This window comes from Blennius ocellaris, assembly GCF_963422515.1.
Source record: "Blennius ocellaris genome assembly, chromosome: 2".
NCBI lineage: Eukaryota > Metazoa > Chordata > Actinopteri > Blenniiformes > Blenniidae > Blennius > Blennius ocellaris.
In genome coordinates, this window is record NC_137651.1 from 27,556,245 (window position 1) to 27,580,091 (window position 23,847).

Sequence of the window (23,847 nt, forward strand, 5' to 3'; positions counted from 1 at the left end):
CCTGCCAACAATAAACTAATTAAAACACGTTTGGAGTTTTAACCGGGTGAAGTGGCATAATTAATGGACTAGTCAGTAGTAGGGGGTTCTTCTATGTACATTTATATTAACATCAATATTTTTACTGTTTACCATTAATATTAGGGATTATTTTTAGGTTTTGATAACATAATATGGTTAAATAGCCTTGAAGGGGAATCAAAATACCTGCCTGTGGCCACAGCATTGTATAATTGTATCACAAATGTGAAACATTTAACATTTTTAAAGTGTGGATACTTCAAATCATGAACTCTGGTCATGAAAAAGAGGAATCAAGATGCAACGAGCAGATCTTCATCTGGAATTCTAAAAATGTATCGGTGACCCAGCATTTTGGATTTTGTTGCCTTTTAAACATGCTTTGGTGACCTGATAGTTTTAACTCTTTATAAGGCCCGCCTGACTGGTATTTCAAGGGTACATTTTTACCCGAGACTATTCGGAGCCACTAAAGTCTACATTTAAGTGTATCAAACTATCACACATATTTCATGAGCAATAGATTAAAATGATGTCTGAGTGATATTGGATTTCTCTAAGAGGTGTTGACAAATCTCATTCAAGACTGCTGTCCTATAATCCCAGGTGTTATCATAAACGCTCTGTCTGCTCCCATTGGCACTCTTTTATTCCTATGAATGATTGAATCTTTTATTCTGAATATAAAAGCATGAAAAAAGAAAGAAAGGAAACATTTAAACAAAATCAACTTAATCTACATTTGCGTGAAAAAAAGGAGTAGGAAGGTCACTACTATACTATTATTATTATTATTAATAATATTATTGTTATTATTATATCATTATACTACTATGACATCTTTTGTATTTCATCATCAAGACTCAAGACAAAATAAGGGCATCATTTACATGATGTTGTGCAGTTACCAGTGAAAGATGCTCCTTTTGAAGGCAAAGAAGCAAAACCCATCAGTGTTTATGTTGATTTATGACATTTTTAAGCAGAAAATCCCTGTGCTTTTTACGTTTTTTGCACAAATTCAAAAGATCGGACACAAGCAGCACATTTCTTAATGTATCACTTTACCTTTATTTTTTTTAATTTTTTACCAGTTTTTAAACAGGAAAAAATCTCGAGACCAACTATGGTAGTAGTAGTAGTAGTAGTAGTAGTAATAGTCGTAGGCTTCAGACATTCAGGCGTTCACTGTTTCTACTCTTGAAGTGACTCAATACACCATCTGGTGGTGCAAACTTGTAGTGCCACACTAAACTAAATGGAGTAAATTGGAGAACTTGCAGATTTTTGTAGATTTACTCCAGCATACCACCAAAATCAATTAAACTCCACGTTGTATCGTCTCTGTTGAAGGAGTTGGCAGAAACAACCAACCTCCATTATATATTTATCTCGCATAAACCGGAGGTTCATTTTCAATTGGGGCAGAACATTTCTTAAAACATCTCACGTCAAAGTGGCCAAACCTTCTTAAAGTAAGGAAAAATATTCACTCTGTGTCACACAGCGTCACCCCTGGGACTCGTGCTGAAGCGTCCGTGATGGCCGTCACATTTTAATAGAAGAGGACCGGCATGCGTGTGTGTGTGTGTGTGTCTGTGCGTTCCAGCTCGAGTGTGTCGGCGAGAGAAACAGGCTGACGTTCTGGGCGAAGCCTCGCCGTGAATTTGCAGCCCGACGTGCTTCATCACTGAGGCGGATCTCGGCACTGTAGCATGATGTCATCACAGATTACAGTCTGTGTGGATTTTCGCCTCGAGAGTCGCGCACGCTGCTGCCTCAAGTGGGTTAACTCTTCCTCTCCACTTGTTTACCCACCCTCTCTCTCTCTCTCTCTCTCTATCTCTCCCGTCTCCCCATCTCCCCTCTTCCCTTCCTCTCCTCCCATTCATGTTTCTCCACAGCGGGCCGTTGCAGTAAGGCAGCATCATGGAGGCTGGATGCGTGGTTGCCGCGGTGATAGAGAATGCTGCCTTAGGACCCCAGGGAGAACCAGGAAGTAGTGACGTCCTTGAGGGGTGAGCTACTCCCATTTTTTTTTTTTTTTTTAAATCTTCCTCCTCCACGCTTCATGTCAGCTGATCTGAATTATGTAAAGCCACATAGATGCCGCACTTCTTCTGGAAGTTCAGTTTTATGTCTCCGTGCGCTCATTTACATGCATGCGCTTCCTTTGGGGACGGAGAGAGTGTGAATGGAGGGAGGAGCAGCGGGGCGATGGGGCTAAAACGTGACCCTGTTAGAGAGAGAGAGAGAGAGAGAGAGAGAGAGAGAGAGAGAGACAAACTGTCCCCGCTTCAAGCCTCATCAGGCTCACACACACACACACACACACACACACACACACACACACACACACACCGCTGCATTTACACTGTGTTTATGTGATTCGTTGTGTCAGTGCGGATCACATAAATTACACTGTGCGCCGGTCTTCTTGGCCTCATGTCCTGATGTCATCACGCTGAATCATTGTGACAAATCCGAGCGCCGTCTTTCTCTCTCTTGTCTCTTTGTTGCTGAAAGTTGAGCTGAATAGACCTCACCCTCCTCACATGGACACACTGAGTCACATCCTCAGTAAAGGTTTTCTTTTTTTTTGTTGTTGTTGTTGAAGCACTCCCTTGTGGGTAGATTGCCTTTATGGCTCTCTGAATAGATGAGCTTTGCTTTTCTGAGTGCACACAAAAGACCCTGTGGCTTTCTGTTGACCCCACCGGAAATGCTGCCGTTTCTCTTGATGATGTGTACGACGGACAGCGTTTTGACCGCATTTCCTTTTACGGCAGCAAAGTTACAGTTTTCCCATGTCTTGAGCACGTAGCAGTGTATTAACACACGAGTACGACATGTTTTCTGGGCCGTGCTACTGCAATGTCATGATTTCAGCCCAATCCACACGTTCTGAATCCCCCACCACTTGCTCCCTCTGGTGTTTCTCTGACCAAACTACACGCCTCCGCTGAGTCTTCATGACTGCATGTTCTCATGCTTTGGATTTACATTTGTGACATGTGTCCTCCCGCAGTGATGTGCTACCATCTGCTGACCTGGAAAAGGAAGACGCCATACCTCAAGCAGCCAACACTAATCCTCCCGAGGAGACGCAGCGACAGCAGACATCCACTGCCATGGTATATACACACACACACACACATGCACACACACACCCACACGACTGTGACTCATCAGTTACTACATGAACATGATTTTCTTACACGTGACTCCACAGGCTGTGTGTGTGATTCACACCATGAAGTCACCCCGATGTGACGCCGCTGGGGTCAGGTGGTGCACGTCGGGGATCAAGAAGTGGGAACACATGTAAATTTGTGTGACACCAAGGGGACGTAGAGCGACGGTTTCAAATGTTCTTGCGAATCATTGTGCTCGCGGGCTAAAAATTAATTGAATTACAGTCAAGCAACCAAACTACAGTCACATTTACGGCCACGTCCAAGCATATTTCCCAAGTTATTCACCACAGAAACTCACAAAGTAGTGAGAATATATTGTTGCTGTCGTGAAAAATAAAAGTAATACAATCCATCAAATATTTGAAACAGGTAATTGAAACATTCTTTAGAATATATTGCAGTGAGAGGATATCACATGCACATTTTAAGGACATGGGGAACATATTTAGATTACAGCTGAACGTAAGGTGACGCAAGACAATGTCTTTCGCAATGAGGGTTGAACATGAAGTCAGTCATGTTTTTTTAATTTTATTTTTAAATGAAGAGAGAAAAAAAAACCCTTTATTCCCAATTGAAAAGCTGGTTCCCTCTGTGGTGGTGCGCTCAGGCGGCCTCTCCCCGTCTGAGGATGTGTCACCTGTGAGCAAGGCGGTTCATCTGGTGACGGGCGAGGCTGTAACGACAGTGTTGGCTCAGACACGCGAGGACATCCCTCCACCCCTCCCTGTCTTCCTCCTCCTCCTCCTCCTCTTCTTCCTCCTCCTCCTCCTCCTCCTCCTGCTTCATGGGGGCAGGATTTGTGTTTAAGCCTCTTGGATTTAGTTGTTTTTTTTAATCTTTCATTCTGTTTTCATCTGTTTATAATTAGATCCATATATCCATGGGAATCCAGTGATTCAGAAACTCAGACAGTTGAAATGAATCTCACTACCACACTCCTGGACCACTACGAAATAGAAAGTTCTAGTTTATGGTTACTAGTTTCAACCGCACAATAAAATGATGATAAATCCAATCCCAGCTCTGCCCAAGACAGTCCTCAGTGTTTTAGATGTGTTTGTGAATCTTCTCACAAGCTGGTGATGAAACATTGATTATAGTCAGGTGTCTTACAGAAAGCAACCATCTAGAATAGAATAGAATAGAATATAAATACTGTATTAATCCTTAACTGTAGTGTTGCTACACACAGAGATAATAATAATAAATGCAATACATAGAATAGAGTTGAAATATTATCAAAACAGAGCCAAACTTAAATGAGTAATATTGAATATTAATATGTGGGGACACACGATGCCGACCGTTGGTGGAAGACACTTTTATAAATGTCTAATGTCAGTTCATTCTCCACTGCTGTTCCAACACTGTGGCATTTAAAAACCTCACACCAAGCCCCATCGGCTACTGGATATTCATGAGGAGCAGATATCCGTCATCATCATTTGTGATTTTAAGACGGTTTATGGTCAGAGGAGGTGGAGTTTGTCACACATGGCGTTGGGTCTGGGGTCAGATTACTCACAGGTTGACAATCCACCAATATCTGCTGGTGCAGCGAGACAAACACCCCATCTGGCCATGTCTATATTTCTCCAGATGATGCGCAAGCATCATGTATAGCAGCTGTCAATATCTGTGTGGGAGTGTGTGCATGATTGTGTGTGTCATCGGGTGAATGCAATTCATCACGTAAAGCAGGTTGAAGCAGCACAATATAAAGTTGACTGACAGTATTCTAATCATAATGCATAGCAACGGACATGTACTGTATAATATATAGTATAATACAATGTGCTTATAGCATACAAAGGCAGACATATTGGTTCCTAGTTAAGGTTAAGAAATACATTTCTGATGGAGATCAATAATGTACGTACAATTGTAAGCACATGTTCACAGGTTTGTCCATGAATTAGAGAGTGTGGCGTTGATGCCACGCTGCTGCGTTTGGAGATGAGGGTGTGTTTTGAAGAGGTTCCTGCTGGGCTGGATTTCAAACCCCGAGGCTTTGTCTTCTTTCACACACCAAGATATTGTGAATTGGTTTGACTCACACTTCCAGGAGATCTAATTCTCTCTGCTGTGTAACACAAACAAACCTCCATGAAGCCGAGGGGGGGAAAAAAAGAAGCCCATTATAACTGCACAACTTTCAGGATTTCCTTCACTTTTTCATAGAAATCCATTAATTATTGTGACAACCTGCCTGAAAAATAGAGAAGTTATTTTATTAAGATGGATGTAGATCAGTTAACCTTCCAATTGCAAAATTTTAGTTTCATACCTCCATTTTATCCTGCTCATGTGTCTAATTGTCCTTGAACAACAGTCTGAAACACAAGTTTCTACCAGAGTGTGCTGGCACCTTGCCTGGCTTCCATTAGTGTCAGAGGATGAATGGTTGTGTGATGTGATCTCACAAAGTGCTGTTGAGTAAAGATTTATTATCTTTTTATTTTTCTTGCCAAAATTAAAAGAAAGACATAGAGTATACTCAGCACAAAGAGTTGATGAGGACCTCGTCCCAGCATTCAACACTGTAACGAATCTCCACACAGAGTGAAATGAAATCGCACGACTTGACTGTAACCTCGGCGGGCACGTAATAGTGCATTTCATTGGAGGGTATGAATAGCATTACACAACTCAAGTACAATCGAGACAATATTATGCACAACTGCATTATGATTTAAGTACTGCTGAGTGAACTGTAGCACAGAATTACCAAATATAACTGTGCATGCTTCCCCACAACAAAATGTAATGTAACATGAGCAGAGCAGAGCCAGAATAGCCTGAGAGGAATATAAATAATATGGCATGAGGAGACGTGGCATGTTGCACGATGATCCAGTAATGCTGCACAGCATCACGATGTGTTGTGTTCCGCTATATGTTACATCTTGTCATGTTGCTTCATGGTGCCACAGAATCTGGCAAGACGGACATTGCATACCATGTCTAACATTAATTTGTCACACATTTTTTAAGAGCTTTTTTTTTCTAATTTGTTTGTTTAGTCTTTATTATTTTGACTAATCTGTTTTGTATGCCAAAATAAGCAATGTTTGATGTACAGGTGCGAATAAGATGACTTTCATTGGTTTCTGCATGACGCTATGAAATGACTACATGCACAGCATTGCGTTAGTACTGTTTATCTAAGTTTGCACAGGTGACTCATGTCTTCATCCTGATGTTTTAAAGTGCAGCTCATGTCATTTGTGGCTCCCCCCCACTGTTTTATGTGAGCAGCATAATGACTGTGGACTTTAACCGGGCCTGCAGCAGTCGCGCCGTGACCGCCTGTTACTGACTGCTCTCTGCTTTCTGCAGGCGAGGACTGATGATGTCACAGAGCAGCCAGCCGAGCCCCTCCTGCGCTCCTGCGTCAGCACAGCCAGCATGAAGGTCAAGAACATGAAGAAGTAGGTTTTCCCGGTGACAGCGTTGCTGCTATTATAAGGCCGTGAAAACCAGGCCTCCTTATTCAGGCCACAGAAATGAGGACCCATGAAATGATGGTTGCGACACAGACAGGCAAGCCTGCATCTCTAACCCTGTTCTCACATGCAGGGCTAATCTCTCGCTCTCTCTCTTCAGCTCTCTTTCACTGCGCCCTCCTCTCCATCACAGCGTCAGTGTGTCATGAATACTGATCACTTCCTCTTGTTTTTTTGATTTTTTTAGGCTGACGTTCCCCAGAGGTCACTTCCCCAGATTGGCAGAGTGTGCCCATTTTCATTACGAGACTGTTGATTTTGGCAACGTTCAGGTGAGCCCAGAGAAAAATTACTTCAACCACCTTCAGCTGCACACGGCCGCTGTGTTCAGTACCGTAATTGCGTCTTTGGCTCAGGCTCAGTGGCCATTTTGGTGAATTACTCTCGAAATGCATCATTGTTAAAATGCAGTGTGGCAGCTGAATCAATGTCCTTGTTACTTAGTTTTTTTGGGGGGGTTTTCTGGACAGTCCACATTCACTAGTACAGTTTTCCTCCTCCTCCCTAAATAAATCCACATAAGAGCTCTTGGGCAGATGTTTTGATTCAGGAATCCGACATTGTGTGACGGTATAAAGCTTTGACACTTTACCAAGCAAATGAGCGTCACTGGTGTCGCTCTCTTTGGGAGAGCTTCACATGAAGTCTTGACCTGGAAATGTGGGGTAACTTGTTTGAATCCCAATTAAACAGTTGGGGCAGAATTGCTTGAACAAGAATCACACAGTTAATTCAGGTTAATTGCGTTTCCTGACCCACAATTAGCCGCGATGATGAATGCAGGCGAAGATCCTGTTTTTGTACACGGTCGGAACAATCTGGTAACGTCCCCCTTTTATTCAAGAAACTCGTTAATTTCTTAGGCATGGATGATGTCTGTCAAAGTGTACAGTAAAAACCACCTTATCTGCTCGTCCCCTGATTGCCCCTGTGACCTTATGGATGACCTGCCACACCTAACGACACCAACGCCCAGTGAAACACCCGAGTCAGGCCAAAACACCAGCCACAGCTTCAGGTAAACAAGGACACAGTAGAGTCAGCATTTTCAGGTGAAAACATGAGTAAGACGGAGTTGCAGTTGTGTTGTGCTGTTGCTCCGGTGAAGCGCCGGTCACTTGCATTTCCTGGATTCAGAGAAGAAATGGCACCGAGATGGTTGGTGGAACAGTCCAGGAGGCAGGAGATCTGCTGCGAAAATACTGGAGCAGGTGCATCTACCTCAAAATAAGTGTCTTCAACTGGGGCAGCAGTTGATTGAGTGGTCGTCTTTCAAACAAAAGGTTGCAGGTTCAATTGCCCATCTCCACCTGTACACACCTTAAAGTGTCCTTGAGCAAGATTCTGAACCTGTATAGAGCGTCTTACATGGCTGCCATGAAATCCATTGGTCTCGCGGTGGACCAGGGCGGGGTGGCCAACTCGCGGCTCTCCGATGAATTAACTGAAACTATCGGAGTGCGGCTCTCTCACTCAACGTTGTCACTCAGTTAAACACAAAAACAGAAACAACATTGTTCTCTATGAACAGCCGGCAGTGACCAGTGTGCAGGGACCGCAGATTACAAACCGCTGCAAAAGTGAAGACAAATAACACAGAACTACCAAATTACGTGACTGATATTTATTGCAGTGTCACAAAAGCCACTGCTTCCTTCACTAGATCATACTCCAACACTTGGTTTGATAGTGAAATGTGTTTTTTTTTTTGTATCTGTCTTTACTGTTGAACCAGTTTTGTAATTTGCAGACGGTCCCTGCACGGTTGTGTGGGCTGAGGTGATGAAATGATTCCTGTTAATGCTGTAAATCCACGTCTTGCCAACAGTTATCTAACTTATGTAATTCCATATGGAGATCTGTCATACGTTATGTATTTTCACTTTATGTCATTTCGCGTCATTTTTGTGGCTCTTGGTCTCTGCCTGGTTGTCCACCCCTGGACTAGAGGTTAGAGAAGTGGACTTTTGGGGTCGGGAATTTGCAGGTTTGAATCTCACAGCTGACAGTTCAAGAATCTTCTTTAATAAAGCATGATTAGTAAGTTAGTTGGTTAAAACTGGGATAAGTGACAGTATATCCCGTACAGATCAGCACCTCTGAGTTTGAATACATGATGTTATCTCATATCCCTCTTCAGTAATGGCAAGCATAGCTGCCATTACTGATCCCCTCCCATTTCTGAAGTCATGAACTTTGGGTGAGGACGGAAATAATGAGACGGAGGATACAACAAGCTGAAATGAGTTTTCTTGTCAGGGTGGGTTGACTTTCTGAAAGAGAGAGCAGCTCGACCGTCTGGGAGGGACTGGGATACAAGCTGCTAATCCTTCTCATTAAGAGGAATGTGTTGCAGCGGTTCATCAGATTGTGAGGCCTCCTGGTTGCGTCTCGGTGGAGTTGCGTCGGACACAGAGGCCTGGAGGTCGAATCGGGACCAGCTGAAGAGGTTATACTTGTGGGTCGGAGCTGGACGCGGTTGTGGGAGACAAGGATGGCTTGGCTACTTTGCTGTTCATACTGCGCAAAGTGTAATCCATCGGTGGACCATGTACTTCCGTTAGTTTGTGTCAGGAGAATCTCCCAGTAAAAACCTCAGGCAGACTGTATACACAGGTATCAGACTGAGAGCGACTTAAACAGTTTACGACAATGTCTTTGCATTATTCTTGCAAGAAGAGACAATTTCACAGTACAACCTTTGCGTGACTGTCCAGGAGTTTGTCGAACTATCAAGTCACCGCCTTCTTAAAGGCTGAATTGTTTTGAGAAGGATCCACCTGTTTCCTGCACTGTCGAGTCTCAATGTTACAAAAAGCGGCACAGAGGTTCCAAAAATACTGACACAGGTCATCCTTGAAACACAGACTGCAGAATTACACAACATTCTTTATGAGACAAAACAAGATTCCCCTAACAGTTTGTAAATAGCGGCTACTTCTTGTTTCTTTTTTATTATAACTGATTTAAATGTAGGATGGTAAAACACCAACAGACGTAGAACCCGTAAATTGGCCAGTAAATTGTTGGGAAAAAAAGCTGTATAATATGGTACCTTTAATAATAGGAGGCAGCGAAACCCCCAGTACTCACTCGGCCATGTGTAGCAGTGTTTTCCCTTCCTGCCTCACCTTGCAATTATGTCCACCTGCCAGCAGAGTGCACCAGTCGTCCCTGCACAACTGGAGGCTGTCAGCCAGTGTGGCCTGACAAAAAGGAGTGTCTGAGTGATGCGTGCACTCTGACTGAATCCCGACGAGCAGCGCTAAAGACGAAAGTAGAGTGTAGGAGGCGGGACGGGGGCTTTAATCCTCAGAGGACGCTTTCTCCCTCCCGCCGCCAATCTGTGGAGTAAATGTCTTGCTGTGTTGCCATGTGTGTTGTGGCTCCATCCGTGGAGTCGTGGGTGTGAAGCATTGACCTTGAAAGGCTCCTCAAGGAGACAAAGACCTGAGCCGAGCTCAAAGATGTCTGTGGAGGAGGATGGTGGCACAAAAGGCTATTTTGCATGTATAAACAAAAGCATGCAGGAGCTGCAGGTCCCAGTGAAATCTGACGAATCTTCGACTTGATCTGAGAGGGGAGTTTTGTACTCGTCTCTGCAATGCATTTCACACACTGTGGCAGAAAGCAGGGGCGGATCAGGTCTCGTGTGTCGTGATGGCAGAATAGCTCAAGGACAGCAGACTGCCTCCGTCTGCCTCCGCCTGCCTCCGTCTGCCTGACTGATCTCCCTCCCGATAAGCCCCAGTCTCGCCTTGAGAGTGCAATAAACGAGAATGGTTTGGAAGTGACGCCGGGCCGTTTATCCGTCTCGTGCATCCGTGTGATGGATGATCTCGCGCACGCATGCAAGCGTGTGTTGGCTGAGCGCATCCATTGGCAAACCCCCCCCTCTTTGTCACCGGAGAAAGGAGAGCAGTTAAGGGAGGGATGGAGAGAGGGGGGGAGGGCGACACAGACGGGAAGGAGTACAGGAGAGGGAGGAGGGGGATGAGACTGAGAGAGGGAGGCGGTAATGGGGGTAAGACACACAGCAGGAAGCATCCTCCTTTCATATTTTCTGTTTTGAGTAGAGCTTGAGCACGCGGTGATCCAAAGCGGTGTAAACTAGCTTTATTTTTTGCACGAGGTGGCTCGGGACGACACGCGGGCATTTACAGGACCGGCATTTAAACTCTGCCACCCTCAGCCAAGGTTTGGCTCGTCGGAGGAGCGCGCTTTGGTCCAGGATTGCGGCTGCACACAAAGAGAAAGCCACTTCCTCCGGCTGCGGATGGATATCTGAGGTGCTTTAGTGGCAGGTAACATGAACATGTGGACGATTCTGTATTGATTTGAGCTCGTGTCGGCGGATTCTAGTGAAAGACAGCACAACGCGGGGAGATTTCCTGGCAAAATGTGGAGGGTTTTTTTGGCTGCCGTTTGAAGGGAGTAGCCTGAGAGGTGTGAGCATCATGGAGGGTCCATGCCTTCAGTGGAAACTTTGAGCTTTCCTCCTGTTTTCTTGAATATTATTCAATAGTTTGCAGCTTGCTTCTTTTTTTTGTTGTTGTTGACACATAAATCCCTTTGTGATCCTGTTATTCGTCATCCCTTTGGCCCCCCGACCCCCTTGAGAACTTAATGTGGCTGCTCTGTTTTGTCACATAATACAAAGAAATCCTCGTTATGGTTGTCGGGACTTTTGGAACTTTCTCAGCGTGCGCTCTGTCAGTCTGGTTTGCAGTATTAGTAGCATTAACTAGGTCGCTGCTTGTTGTGTAACAGTGGATTCAGATGAGTTTTGAACTGTTATAAATAACCAGAACTTCCCTTGGCATCGGGGGCCTTTGAAGCTGCTGCTACAGTAATGTCTATCAACAAATTCCCAAACTCCTGCGTGTCTTTGATCTCCTCAGTTTTGGAGCATATGAAATATTGGTGAAGGAGAAGGAGGAGAAGAAGAAATCTGTGCTGGGTTTTCACTTGCCTACTAGCACTGACGTCTCAGCAGCTAATCTATTATACATCTCACACTGCAGGATTCCCGCAGAAGTGAGAATACCAATCAAGTCTGTGTGGTTTGTGGATCAAATACATTACCCCCAATTTTCTTTTTTAATTCACTGTGTCATCCTCAATAAGTCTGAAGCCCTTTTCTTTCCAGCATTACTTGTCAGCGAGCGTTTGTGCTCCACCTCTCAGTGTAAAAGTGGTTTTATTATTTCATGGACATGATGTTTGTCTTTGTGGACCAGGGTCACACACAGAAAGGTTGTTGTATTACACTCATCCATTATTTAAACTACCAGCCTTCTCAATAGTTGCTTCTGCATCTTTTTGGGGACTGATTGTTTTCTCCTCTTTAGCTGGCCTTTGCGGAGAGTGAAGCACAGAAGACTGGCCTGGACTCCAAAGAGCTGGTCTTTCTGGTCCAGATCACCTGCCAGGTAACACAGCTGTTTATGGATTTTTAAATGAGCATTTCCACCCATCTGTAGTAATAATAGGAGTAATGGTTTATTCAGTCAAACAAATATACAATGCGGCACCAAGAAAAAGCAACAACAAAGAAAAAAGAAGTTAAACTTATTTTGCCTAACCCTGTACATAATATACTTAACTCTTCTGCAATTCACGTAACAGAAACAAAAACAAGAACATGAACTTGCATTTTCTTTACCATTCCTGAGGAACACAGTTACTTTTAATCTCGTCCTTCCTGAGCTCGAGATTTTTAAAAAGTGGTGAGCTTTAACCACCTTTTAAATGTTTTAAGCGTATTAAATTTTTTAAAGTTATGGTCCAAAGATGAATCCCTCTTACAGAAAGGCATCTACTTCTTTTATTTGTTCTTGCCTTATTTTTAACACACAAAAACACAGTACCTCTGAGGCGATATGGACTCTCTCTATGTTTGACTAATTTGTGGATATGAGGTGGAAGATTATAATTATGCACATTATGCATCACAGCTAGTGTGTCAATGTAGATAATATCGTGTATTTTTAGCATCTTTGATTTGGCAAACAGAGGATTTGTTGGAGCTTAATTACCCGCTTGATTTATGAGTGTGATGGCCTTCTTCTTCTGAAGTAAAAAATGTTTTATAATTATTTACCCATATTAACACAGACACTGAAGAATGAGGGATTTATTTAATATGTTGAGTGAATTTTGATTCAATATGGATCTGATTTTACACATTTTGCCAATATTTCTTTGCTAATTTGGACTTTAGGATATTTATTTGCAGCTTCCAACTGAGCTTTTCATCCAAAGTAATTCCTAAAAATGTATATAAATGCACTTGTTGAATTTCTTTAAATGAATTTTAATGTGGGTCTGACTGTTCAAAGATGAAATATTTAGTTTTTGTCAAATTCATTGAAAGTTTGTTATTATCAAACCATCTTTTTAATACTGTGAGCTCTTTTTCTGCAGTGCCTATGAGCACTGGCAGGTCCTTTCCTGAGCAAAACAGGCTGGTATTGTTAGCATATAATATACAATTAACTTTTTCCAGAATATTACATGCATCGTTTATGTACATAATAAATAATTTGGGCCCCAATATAGAGCCTTGTGGTACTCTATGTGTGATAGTCTTTATCTTTTTTAACTCTTCCTTGTGTTAGGTTTATTCTCCAATTAATTCTGTTTACGTCTGTGTAAAAATCTTTTGAAAAGTGGGAAACTGACCAAAGTATTTCACAATGTACAATCACAAATATATGTCAAATGGAAATAAATTGTCTTGATGGGTTCCAAAAGCTTTCCGAAGAAGTACAAAAGTGAGCATAGACCTAAAAAAGTACTACATTGGGCTTTGACTGCCTTTGCTGGAGTGTTGCTATCGTGATGCTACGTGATGATAAATGTGAAAGATCTCCTGCATCTCTGTCGTGTTCTCGTTTGTCAGAGTCGAAACTGGCTGGTGAAGCGATCCTACGAGGATTTCCGGGTGCTGGACAAACATCTGCATCTGTGTATCTATGACCGGCGTTACTCTGAGCTCACTGAGCTGCCGCGACACAACACCATAAAGGACACCGTCGAGGTACAGCTCCCACGTGGACCGTGAAAAATTTGAACGTAATAGAAAAGTTCTGTTGGATTTGAATTGAATTCAAGCGGTGAATCCTGCACATAAAACTGATCCATTTCAGTCTTTTTGGTGTTATTCTTTATGATTTTAGCTTATAAAGTAGCTCAATGTTTAATTTTTTTAATGAGTGGCCGTAACTCACACAGAATAAATGTTTAAACTTTAGTTTCTATATCAAGAGTGTAGAAAAAAAACCTGATGGCATGTTCAACTTTTTTGGTCTCGTCTTTTTTTGACGTTGGACTCTTTTTTTGTGTGTGTCTTCAGTCGGTCGCCACGATGCTGGCGGCCTACCTGTGCCGCTTCTCTGCCATCGCCGACAACAAGATCAACTGTGGTCCCGTGCTCACATGGATGGAGGTACGAGACGCCTCCGTCACGAGATCAAACTGAGTCTTGAGCTCCAGTGTTTGGGATCCAGGTTCCATTTCCAGCAGGACATCCAGTATTGAAGTGACTCGCTGTGGCGACTAATGTAAAAACCAGTGAGCAACTGAATGGGCTTAAGATCAATTAGAGGACATTTTACTGGATACAACATCTACTGTAAGTGTACATATACGAAAACTAGAGACATAAGACTCAAACTGTTTAAATCAAATCTAGTAACTATTCTTCCAACTTTCAAAAAACATTCTTACTCAACTTGTAAAAGTTGGCGCCATCAGATTAAAAGCAATCAGAAGTTTTTCCGGTCTGCCCTCGATTCTCAGATCTAAAGTGTTTATCATGTTTTTCTTGCCTCATTGGGAACCAATCATCTATGATTCCTGACCTTTTGTCTTGAGGGACCAACACTTTTATCAGTATAAATGCTGATCTGGTGTTGCTTCAGCTTGAAGTTTTTAACTTTCTTTCAGCGGTTTTTCACCACAAAAGCTGCATCCAGCATGAATTTTGTCCTTCGCTTCACTGAAGCCATATTCTTAGCAACTTAGCGCCATTTTTTATCATATTGTTGGCTTTGCGAGCTTACCTTTGTGTATATTATAGACGCTTTAAAATAAAAATAAAATTTTTTTTTTATATAAAAGCTTAATAGTCGTGTGGCATAAATGAATTAAATGTCGACTTGTGTCTTTTAAATCCTAAGACTAATGTTCTACTCCTTAATATCTAGAGGATTTCGTGACTCCCAACATCAATCACTGGTTGTGGATCAATGACATAGAGGACCATTGAAAAGCTTTTAGATCAATACTGTACATATCATATCAGCATTAGATAAATTAATAAAAATGTATAAATGTTTGAAAACGTCCAACGCTGAAGCTCAGAAAAATGTGATTATTGTAAATATTTTCACAAAATTGAAAATGTTTACTGCCACACATGATGTAATGAATAAATAGTTGATTTACTGATGGTGAAATATTTTCAAATAGAAGAAAGCAATAATTTTATAATGTTATTTGCTCTGAGAGAAAACTGTAGAAGACTCAGCGTCAAGGTTTATTGAGCTTTGCCGCTTCTGGTGAATGAAAGGAGAGCAGCTGCCGCTCTCTTGTTTCTGATCTCCTAGCAGATCGAGGCCAAGGTGTCTCTGCTGTGTTTATTTTTAGATCGACAACAAGGGGAACCATCTCCTGGTGTCTGAAGAAGCCTCAATCAACGTCCCCGCCATCGCCGCCGCCCACGTCACCAAACGCTACACCGCCCAGGCCACAGACGAGCTGACCTTTGAGGTGACCCGTGAAGCCGTTATATAAACAATATAAAAATATACAGACCCCTTACATCAATCACTCCGCTGGGTTTTTTTTTTTTTTTTTGCTGCATGAGCAGATTTTATTTGACCGGAGGGGTTTTCACTTTTTTTTTCTCCAGAGCTCAGCTGTGCTCGGCCTTCATTCTCCTCATGACTCCTTTTATGATTCAGGTGGGAGACATCGTCTCCGTCATCGACATGCCACCCAAAGAAGACACGGGCTGGTGGAGGGGCAAACATGGCTTCCAGGTAAACACCTGCTGCGCAATGCTACTGCTACCTCCAAATGTTCTCAGTATGTATTCCTCCAGATTTTTGAAAAGGAAACTGATGGAACCAAACATGGATCCTTACAACTGAATATTTGAGTGAAAATTCATTTGATGAATGAGGCAAATACTTTTTTGGTATATTTATCTATTTCCAGTAGAAATACTTAGACACTTTTCAAGCTGTATTTCTATACCTGCTGGATTCAGAGCTAAACAATGAGACGATTCTTTCAGAACCTTGCAGGAAGTGAGGAGGAGGAACGAGGAAGGAAAACTTTGAAATTATATTTTTTTGAGATCAGGAGATGACAGAACCACAAGCCAGGACCGGGGATGAACACTTGAGAAAGTCCTTTTTCATGTTATGGACCTTTTAAGTTCAACACGTGTGACAGTTTCATTGTGTATTTAAAGACTTGTACATGCGATTTATCCTCCCTTGAACCCAACGCAGCCCTAAATTCAATCATTCCTATCTGATTTATTGGGCTGAGGGTTGCGTGAAGCTGGAGCTTATCCAAGATGACAGTTGGCCGAAAGATTATACTGTGACAGTTTCACCAGTCGCACACAGAAAGACCGACAATACCGCACAATTATGGTTCACGATCACTAATTAACCTCATCATACCTTAAGATTGTGAAAGGAGGCAGAGGGAACATGCAAACTCCTCACAGAAGGAACATTAGTAATTGACAAACAACTACTTACAAACGGAGTGAAGAACTCCCGATAAAACAGCTTCAAACAGAGAGACGGCGGGACAAAGAGCAGACGCTCGCCCAGCCTGGCGCACAAGCACCAACTAAGCATGTGCTCAGACTGGTGTGTTTTCTCCGTCTCCTCGGGCCTTTTGTCCTCCCACTGCTGTTAAAGCCACTCAATATAACCGACCATCATGGAAAACAAGTGGGAGAAGCCACACAGAAGACACAACAGCCGTGACAATCCTTTTGCATGGTCTGCTGGTGTAGGAGCATTAAATGCATGATAAAAAAAATAAATCAAGCAGAAGGGGGGTGGGGGTGCGCATAAACCAAGAGGGAGCAAAATCCTCCACAGCCCCACTGGCTAAACACACACTGGCTGTTATGTTGTTTACCGAGGTGGGCTGGAAATAGGTTATTCCCTTATTGCCTGTGTCTAATGAAGGGGGTCCTGAAGTGTGGGAGGATGAGCCCCCTCCCCTCCTCCACATTCTCTCGTACAGCACAGTTAGTCTGATGTCAATGCTATGCTCCAATTCTTAATATTCTGAATTATAAGCTGTTAGGATACATATCCAGGCATTAAAAGCGTTAATTAGAAATCTTAGTATATTTATAAATAATCTGCAACCGTTGCACTTGTGGTTTGTTTTCAAGCGCATTTCATATGTTTTATTAGTCTCTGTTATACTGACACTGAAACTCGTATTAAAAAGAAATGCTTTATTGAACTAATAGTTTAAACCAGGGGTGTCAAGCATAAGGCCAACGGGCCACAACCGAGAGGTTCCAATCCGGACAAACCAACAAGGAAATTGTGAAAAAATCTCCAAGAAAACATAGATTTTTTAAAACATATTTCTTAGAAATAGCACACACAACACAACAATGAGACCTGGTAATGCTGCCATGAAAGTACACAAGTTAGTGTCAAAGCCACACTGTTAGGATGAGTGTGTAAAAACCAGAAGATTTCATCAAAATTGGCTTTATGTTGAGATTTTTGCTATTTTTGGTTGTAATATTTGGAAAATGTTTTGACATTTTCATCAGATATACTCATGTAAAAATGAATATTAAGAAAAACCCTCAAATAAAAAGTCACCCGCATGACCCTGAATCATTCCACGGTTCTGATAAAACATAATTCATATAAATGACGTCCTCCAGCTGAACCTTGTTTTGTTTTTGAAGCCAATTTAAAGCTATTTCACTATCGTTGCTGCATGACAGCGATAATGTTTTCACACAGTATTGCAGACGGGCGGGTATTAGCCTGAGGCTCCGCGTACCCCGACGCCTCCTGACCTACTTCTGCACCTCCTCTTCGACAACGCTCTGCCGGAGCATTAAACGGCCCCGTGGGTCTTTTGGACTTTCAAGTGTATCGTCATGTGTGTCTCCACTCCTCAGTCTGCTCTATCTCCCCCCCCCCCCCTCCCAACAGGTTGGGTTCTTCCCCTACGACTGTGTAGAGCTGATAAATGACAAGATTCCCCCCAGTGTTCAAAGCTCGGTGCCGAAACCAGGTACTCCTCAGCGCCTGTGATGACTTATTTAACACTGGCTCCCAGGGTATGAGTCAAATTGATTTAAAGTGGCTGTTATCCATGTGTGCGGCGTCTCTTATCAGTGTGCAAGAAGCACGGGAAGCTGGTGACGTTCCTGAGGTCTTTCATGAAGTCCCGGCCGCCGCCGCAGAAGCTCCGGCAGCGCGGCATCCTCCGGGAGCGAGTGTTCGGCTGCGACCTCGGGGAACATCTTCACAACTCAGGACATGAAGGTAAGAACACTCCGACAATGGATTTCTGTCTTTTTTTTTTCTTTTTTTCTTCCAATGGTGTCCCTGCTAGCAGCTCCTACTGCTCGCGAGGGGGAATTAATTCCTAAAAGAGGGAATAACAGACACAATCTGCAAGCTTTTCTTCACCGATCCCTTTATACTTTTCAGCCATATCCCGTGCCGCTTAATCCAATTTAGCAATTGTGAAGCCGATCCCAGCTGTCTTTAGGTGAAAAGGCAGGTTTTACACCCTGGAGAGGTTCAGTCCAGCGCAGGGACCGACACTCTTCTCTCTATGCTGCATAGAAATAGCTTCTTTATTTCTCACCACACGTGTTTGCATTGTTTATCTACTGCCCATGATTATCATGTTATAAAATGAATGGAATAAATTAATCCCGTCTCTCAGGGGATTTCTCACAACAAAAACAACTGCATTTTACAGGAACCTCCAGGATTTTACACTTTGACCTGAAATCGAAAACGAAATTCAATTCAACACTTCAAGTCAAAAATATCATCGATTACAAGTTTGAATTATCAAGGCAAAGGGAACAGAAGCACTAACTAAGCATATATTTACCATTTTTTAATGCAAAATTGTCAGAAAACTCTCCTTTATCCATCTTTTATTATTTCCTAACAATGTTCAGTGTATGCGTTATATAAATCTTAACCATAATATGACTTTGGTCTCTGCTGGTCGGGGAAGCAGAGATGTGAGATGGTGATTCTTGTGTGGGTCTTGCAGAAATACCTTTGGCTCTGTAGGCAGAGGAAGCTCATCTACGTTTGATTATGTAATCTGCAGATTATTGGATTATGTCACATGGCTTCTCCTCAAAGTATGAGAAGATCCTCAACCTTTTTTGACATCATGTAATGAAATAAATCCCATTTGTGAGCTTATATAAATATGTATCTACTTAATATTTAAGACGTGTATTAATATGGTTGAATCCAATTATCCAAAAGATATTTTAAACCAATGACGGACTCCTTGCTGATCCTCTTTGTCTTTCTGTAGTCCCGCAGGTGGTTAAGAGTTGCGCTGAGTTCATCGAGAAGCACGGCGTGGTGGACGGTATCTACAGGCTCTCAGGGATCTCCTCCAACATCCAGAAACTGAGGTTAGTGCAGTTTCTTCCTGATTTTAACTGGAGCAGCGTCGCTCCTGCTCCGGACCTGGCCTCTGCTCTCTCAACGTTTAGAAACCTTGTCTGAGCCGCAGGGCGCGCTGCACACTGTCAATAATTCATCTCTGGTCTTCAGCTTTAAGCTCTGGGGGGGGGGGGGGGGGGGGCAGCGATGGTTCGGGTAGCAGTTACATGGAAATGTAGTGAAAATGTGGATATGATAGTTGCACGTCTGCTACGAACCGCTGCGGTGAGTTAGATCTTGAAATCCATCCATCCAGAAGCTGTAATGGGAGCTCGTCTGTTTCGTGCTTTGCTGGAGGAAACTGACTCTCACTTTGCTGTGAACTGCCCGTCTCTTCTCTCTTTCCTTTTTTATTGCCAGTAAATGCGTCACTCAGGTCTCAGTTTATCAGCCTTGTGTAAAATATGAAGGCACTGCTCATGCACCTTGAACTGTTTTTCCTCTGGCCTCGTCTATAATTTTACACTGAACACGTGAAACTGGCGTCTCTTTTACTTTGTATGATGTGAGTCGTGCCTCTGTTGTATGTTCGGTGGCGCCGTTGAGTCATGTTGGTCCATCTTTCATCTGGATTGAATGTGTTCTGACTCTTTGGCTGCTCTTTTTCTTTGGTAGAAACAGTGGCCCAGATTTGGTCCGGTGGGTTTGTACCTAATTATCTCATGAGCTCCACAACTGGCCAAGATCTTCAGTCATTGTTGGGCTGCTTATTCCTCCTTCGTCTTCTACTAGAGACTCACTACACCATCTTGTGGTGCAGTCTTGCATTGCACCTTTGAACCGTTACATTGCAAAACTTTGTGCTGACAGCCACATTGGTGTTTTTTCATGTGAAATAAAATTTAATAATTGATGCAAACCTCCATAGATGCAGAACTTTAGACAGGAATAAACTGATTGTTTTGACCATAATCCCCCTGTCAATGGTGCTTCCTGCATTAAAAATCCATTATTTCTGTCTCTGCATGTTTTAAAAAGAAATTAAAGCTGTTTTGCCCTTTTTAAAGTCACTTGATGATCCAGCCTCATCAAGTGAACAGCAAGAACTGCTCAAGCCAATCGGACAAGAGCCAAAACTTCTACTAAGACATATAACCATGTCAACCATGCAAACACCAGTTCTGGTGTTATGTGCTGCTGTTTTACTTACCGAAGTTCACAAGAACTCTAACAAGTCTGAACTACAGACTCACTGAAAGAAGCTGCAGGAGGATGGGTTAATATAACAACGTGTGAAACTTTGGAAAAACTATGGAAGTCAGGATATAGACAGATTGGCATTAAAGTTACTCAATAGCACCACCTATTGTACCAAAGGCATGATCTGAATTTTCTATTCTGTAATTTTCAAAATACAGATTGTAGAATGAAAATTAGATTCTGGTATGGACTGTTGTTGAATAAAATAATATTTAAAAATGTTGAAATTGTGGATTCACACCCTGAAAGTAGACGTGGTTTTGAAAGATCTGTGTAATTGTTCCATTTCGTGGGGACAGATGGGCTGTAGGATGACTCCCACGCTGTTCTTTCTGTCTCTCCTTCTCCGTCCAGGCACGAGTTTGACTCTGAACAGATCCCGGACCTCAGCAGAGACGTCTTCCGGCAGGACATCCACTCGGTCGGCTCCCTCTGCAAGCTGTACTTCAGGGAACTGCCCAACCCTCTTCTCACCTACCAACTCTACGACAGATTCTCAGTAAGGAGCTGAGCCGTATCGGTGACTTAAGATGTGGTGGGAGCAGACATAGCATGTCGGTCGGGGTTTGAGAGGAGGGGGGAAAAGCTGCAGGCGGCTCTGCGATAAGAAGAGAACAGTAGAAATGATTTCAGCCTCTTTTTGAAGTGCTGCTCGTAATGAGGTCATTGCATAGAACTGGGTTTTCTAAGAACAGCAGAGATTGTGCATGTCTAAACGGAATAGCAGATTAAGCCAGCCCAAACAGGGGGTTGGTGTCAACTCCCTCTGCCGTCACTATCAGCTTCGCAGTGAAGTGTGCGTTGTCTTCTCTGTTTCCTCACAGGAGGCCGTGTCTGCTGCCACAGATGAGGAAAGGCTTGTCAAAATCCACAATGTCATCCAGCAGCTGCCTCCTCCACATTACAGGTCAGCCTCGAAGCTCACTGCTGCCTCCTGGTGGCTGGAAGTGTGACTGCGATAACTGCAAACAGGAGCTCAAACAGTCTGTTGTTGTTGCCAGTTGGTTTGGTCGAAGTTAATAAATTGATTACGCGTTATTTTTTCCCCTACAAATAACAGTGTCTTCATGATGTACATTTTATCTGTGTGTTAGAAAATAGACCCAAGTTCACCAGCTGTGACTCCATCTGGTGAAAATACTTTGTATGACAGTTTTATGAGCCTCATTGACAAATTGGGTCTCTGAAGGTAAGATTGAAACATGTATTAAAACCAGAAGATCAAATTGAAGGTGTTTTTGTGTTCTTCTTCAGGACTCTAGAGTTCCTCATGAGACACCTCTCCTGCCTCGCCACCTTCAGCTCCACCACCAGCATGCACACAAAGAACCTGGCCATCGTCTGGGCTCCGAACCTCCTCAGGTGAGTGAGGCCGTCAAAGCCTCGTCTCCTTCCCTTCTGTGACAGGGAACTGGAGCACGTCTCAGCGGTGCGGAGCTGTGAATTAGGCTGCTCCGTGACTGTGTGACAGGTCCAGACAGATCGAGTCGGCCTGCTTCAGCGGCACAGCGGCTTTCATGGAGGTGCGCATCCAGTCAGTGGTGGTGGAGTTTATCCTGAACAACACAGAGACGCTCTTCAGCTCGAAACTCAATGCCATCATCAGGGAGAGCGCTGGTGCGTTACCTTCACTCAAGGAGCAAACTGTTGGAAGAAAAAAAACCAACCCAAATAGGAACAGCGCATATGTGCTTATCTCCAAATTTTGAATTTAGGGAACAACACGTTAGCCAGACCCAAGTCCCTGATGGTCTGCTCGCCATCCACCAAGCTGCTCTCTTTGGAGGAGGCCCAGGCTCGCACTCAGGCCCAGCTGAACTCCCCGGTCACCACGCCCTGCCTCACCCAGAGCGACTACATCGAGGTCGGTGAGGGACCAGAAGCTCTCCTCGGGAAGTTTCATACCGTCATCGAGCTTCCGATGGAGAGGTATGCTTATAAACAGCCAGAGCTGCTCTTATATGAAGTCCTCTGAGTTGTTTTATTTTTTTTATTAATAACAAGATGCAAGTGGAACGAGGTCACGTACAGATATGGCTTTCTTTAAGCAGCACAATATTAAAAGCAGATTACTGATGCATAGAAGTCTTCCAGAAAATGTTTATACAACATAAACTAAATGTAAACAGGTCAACAGAAAAGCCTGTGAAGGAAATACACATAATATCGCTGCTATACAACAGAGCAGGTTAAATCAAGGATGAGGTTCAGCCCTTTTGGTTGGAACTTTCTTATTAATTCAGATTCTGCTGTAATTACCAGTAGGGTGATTATGTACTATTTCCACAAAGAAAATAATTTAAAAAGCTTTGGAGCTAATTATTAAATCTTGATATGAGACACAATATGTTGCAGTTGTCTCTTCTGAAGACTGAAATGATTTCATGTTTAAGTGAGTTTGGCAGATGCTTTTCAGAATGAAGAATTGTCATTGTCGTTCTCGTTCCGCCTTCTTTGTTCAGTTTTTGCAAGAACTCCAGTTTTATCCCACCATAGTTTTGCTGGCCGACTTTAAAGTTGTCCAAAGTTTTGGGAGGGTTTGTCTGATTGTGTCTCCCTCTGGAAACCGTGTGACAACAGGGTCTTTCGCTGACTGTCACCAGTATGGACGAAGTGGGTACAGATATATGAGCTCGTATAGAAACGCAACTGTAGTTGCAGCCCTAACCGGTTGTATTATTTCTCACCGTGTCTCATAACTTCTACTTCAGTTCGACGGAACAAGTGTTGGAAATGATTAGTGTCTATGTTGCAGCGGCAAGCGACCAACTGCCAAGGCGAAGAAGTCTCCTGTGGGGAACTGGCTCTCATTTTTCCACCTGGGCAAGTCGCACTCTATGTCCAAACGTAAACTGAAGCGACACCCCAGCGAGCCTAATGAGATAAAGAGCATCGCACTGCCAGGTCAGCTCACTGCTCCTGTTGCATAACACCGAAACCTGCAGTTCTCAAAGCTTTCAAATTGTTCTACACATTTTTCACAGCGGGACGTGTTGCTGCTTTTGAAATGGTGATTTAAATATTGTGAAAAACAAATCTGTTCAAACACATGCAGGCGGGAGAGGAGACAGCGGGACATTGCGCTCCACCAAAAGTGAAGAATCTCTTACCTCTTTACACAATTTTGAAGGTAAATTTGTTTTGTTGTTGTTTTTTTTTTTTACTTTCTTCAGCGACTTGAGACTCAAGACTCATGAT

The 23,847-nt window shown here is 43.1% G+C and overlaps 1 protein-coding gene across 1 annotated transcript in view; it reads left to right on the forward strand.

The window, feature by feature from the left end:
• arhgap32a (Rho GTPase activating protein 32a) overlaps positions 1–23,847 on the forward strand; it is a 36,475-nt gene that overhangs the window by 8,538 nt on the left and 4,090 nt on the right. Inside the window, exons 2-20 of the mRNA XM_080512338.1 lie at positions 1,926–2,039; positions 3,050–3,155; positions 6,561–6,652; positions 6,915–6,999; positions 12,079–12,159; positions 13,632–13,769; positions 14,085–14,177; positions 15,380–15,502; positions 15,697–15,774; positions 17,953–18,034; positions 18,139–18,288; positions 19,316–19,418; positions 21,004–21,148; positions 21,474–21,556; positions 21,904–22,011; positions 22,121–22,266; positions 22,365–22,578; positions 23,405–23,553; positions 23,705–23,779. Of these exons, the coding sequence (XP_080368464.1) occupies positions 1,951–2,039; positions 3,050–3,155; positions 6,561–6,652; positions 6,915–6,999; positions 12,079–12,159; positions 13,632–13,769; positions 14,085–14,177; positions 15,380–15,502; positions 15,697–15,774; positions 17,953–18,034; positions 18,139–18,288; positions 19,316–19,418; positions 21,004–21,148; positions 21,474–21,556; positions 21,904–22,011; positions 22,121–22,266; positions 22,365–22,578; positions 23,405–23,553; positions 23,705–23,779 (2,140 nt within the window). The 5' untranslated portion in view covers positions 1,926–1,950. The remainder of the gene's footprint in view (positions 1–1,925; positions 2,040–3,049; positions 3,156–6,560; positions 6,653–6,914; positions 7,000–12,078; positions 12,160–13,631; positions 13,770–14,084; positions 14,178–15,379; positions 15,503–15,696; positions 15,775–17,952; positions 18,035–18,138; positions 18,289–19,315; positions 19,419–21,003; positions 21,149–21,473; positions 21,557–21,903; positions 22,012–22,120; positions 22,267–22,364; positions 22,579–23,404; positions 23,554–23,704; positions 23,780–23,847) is intronic.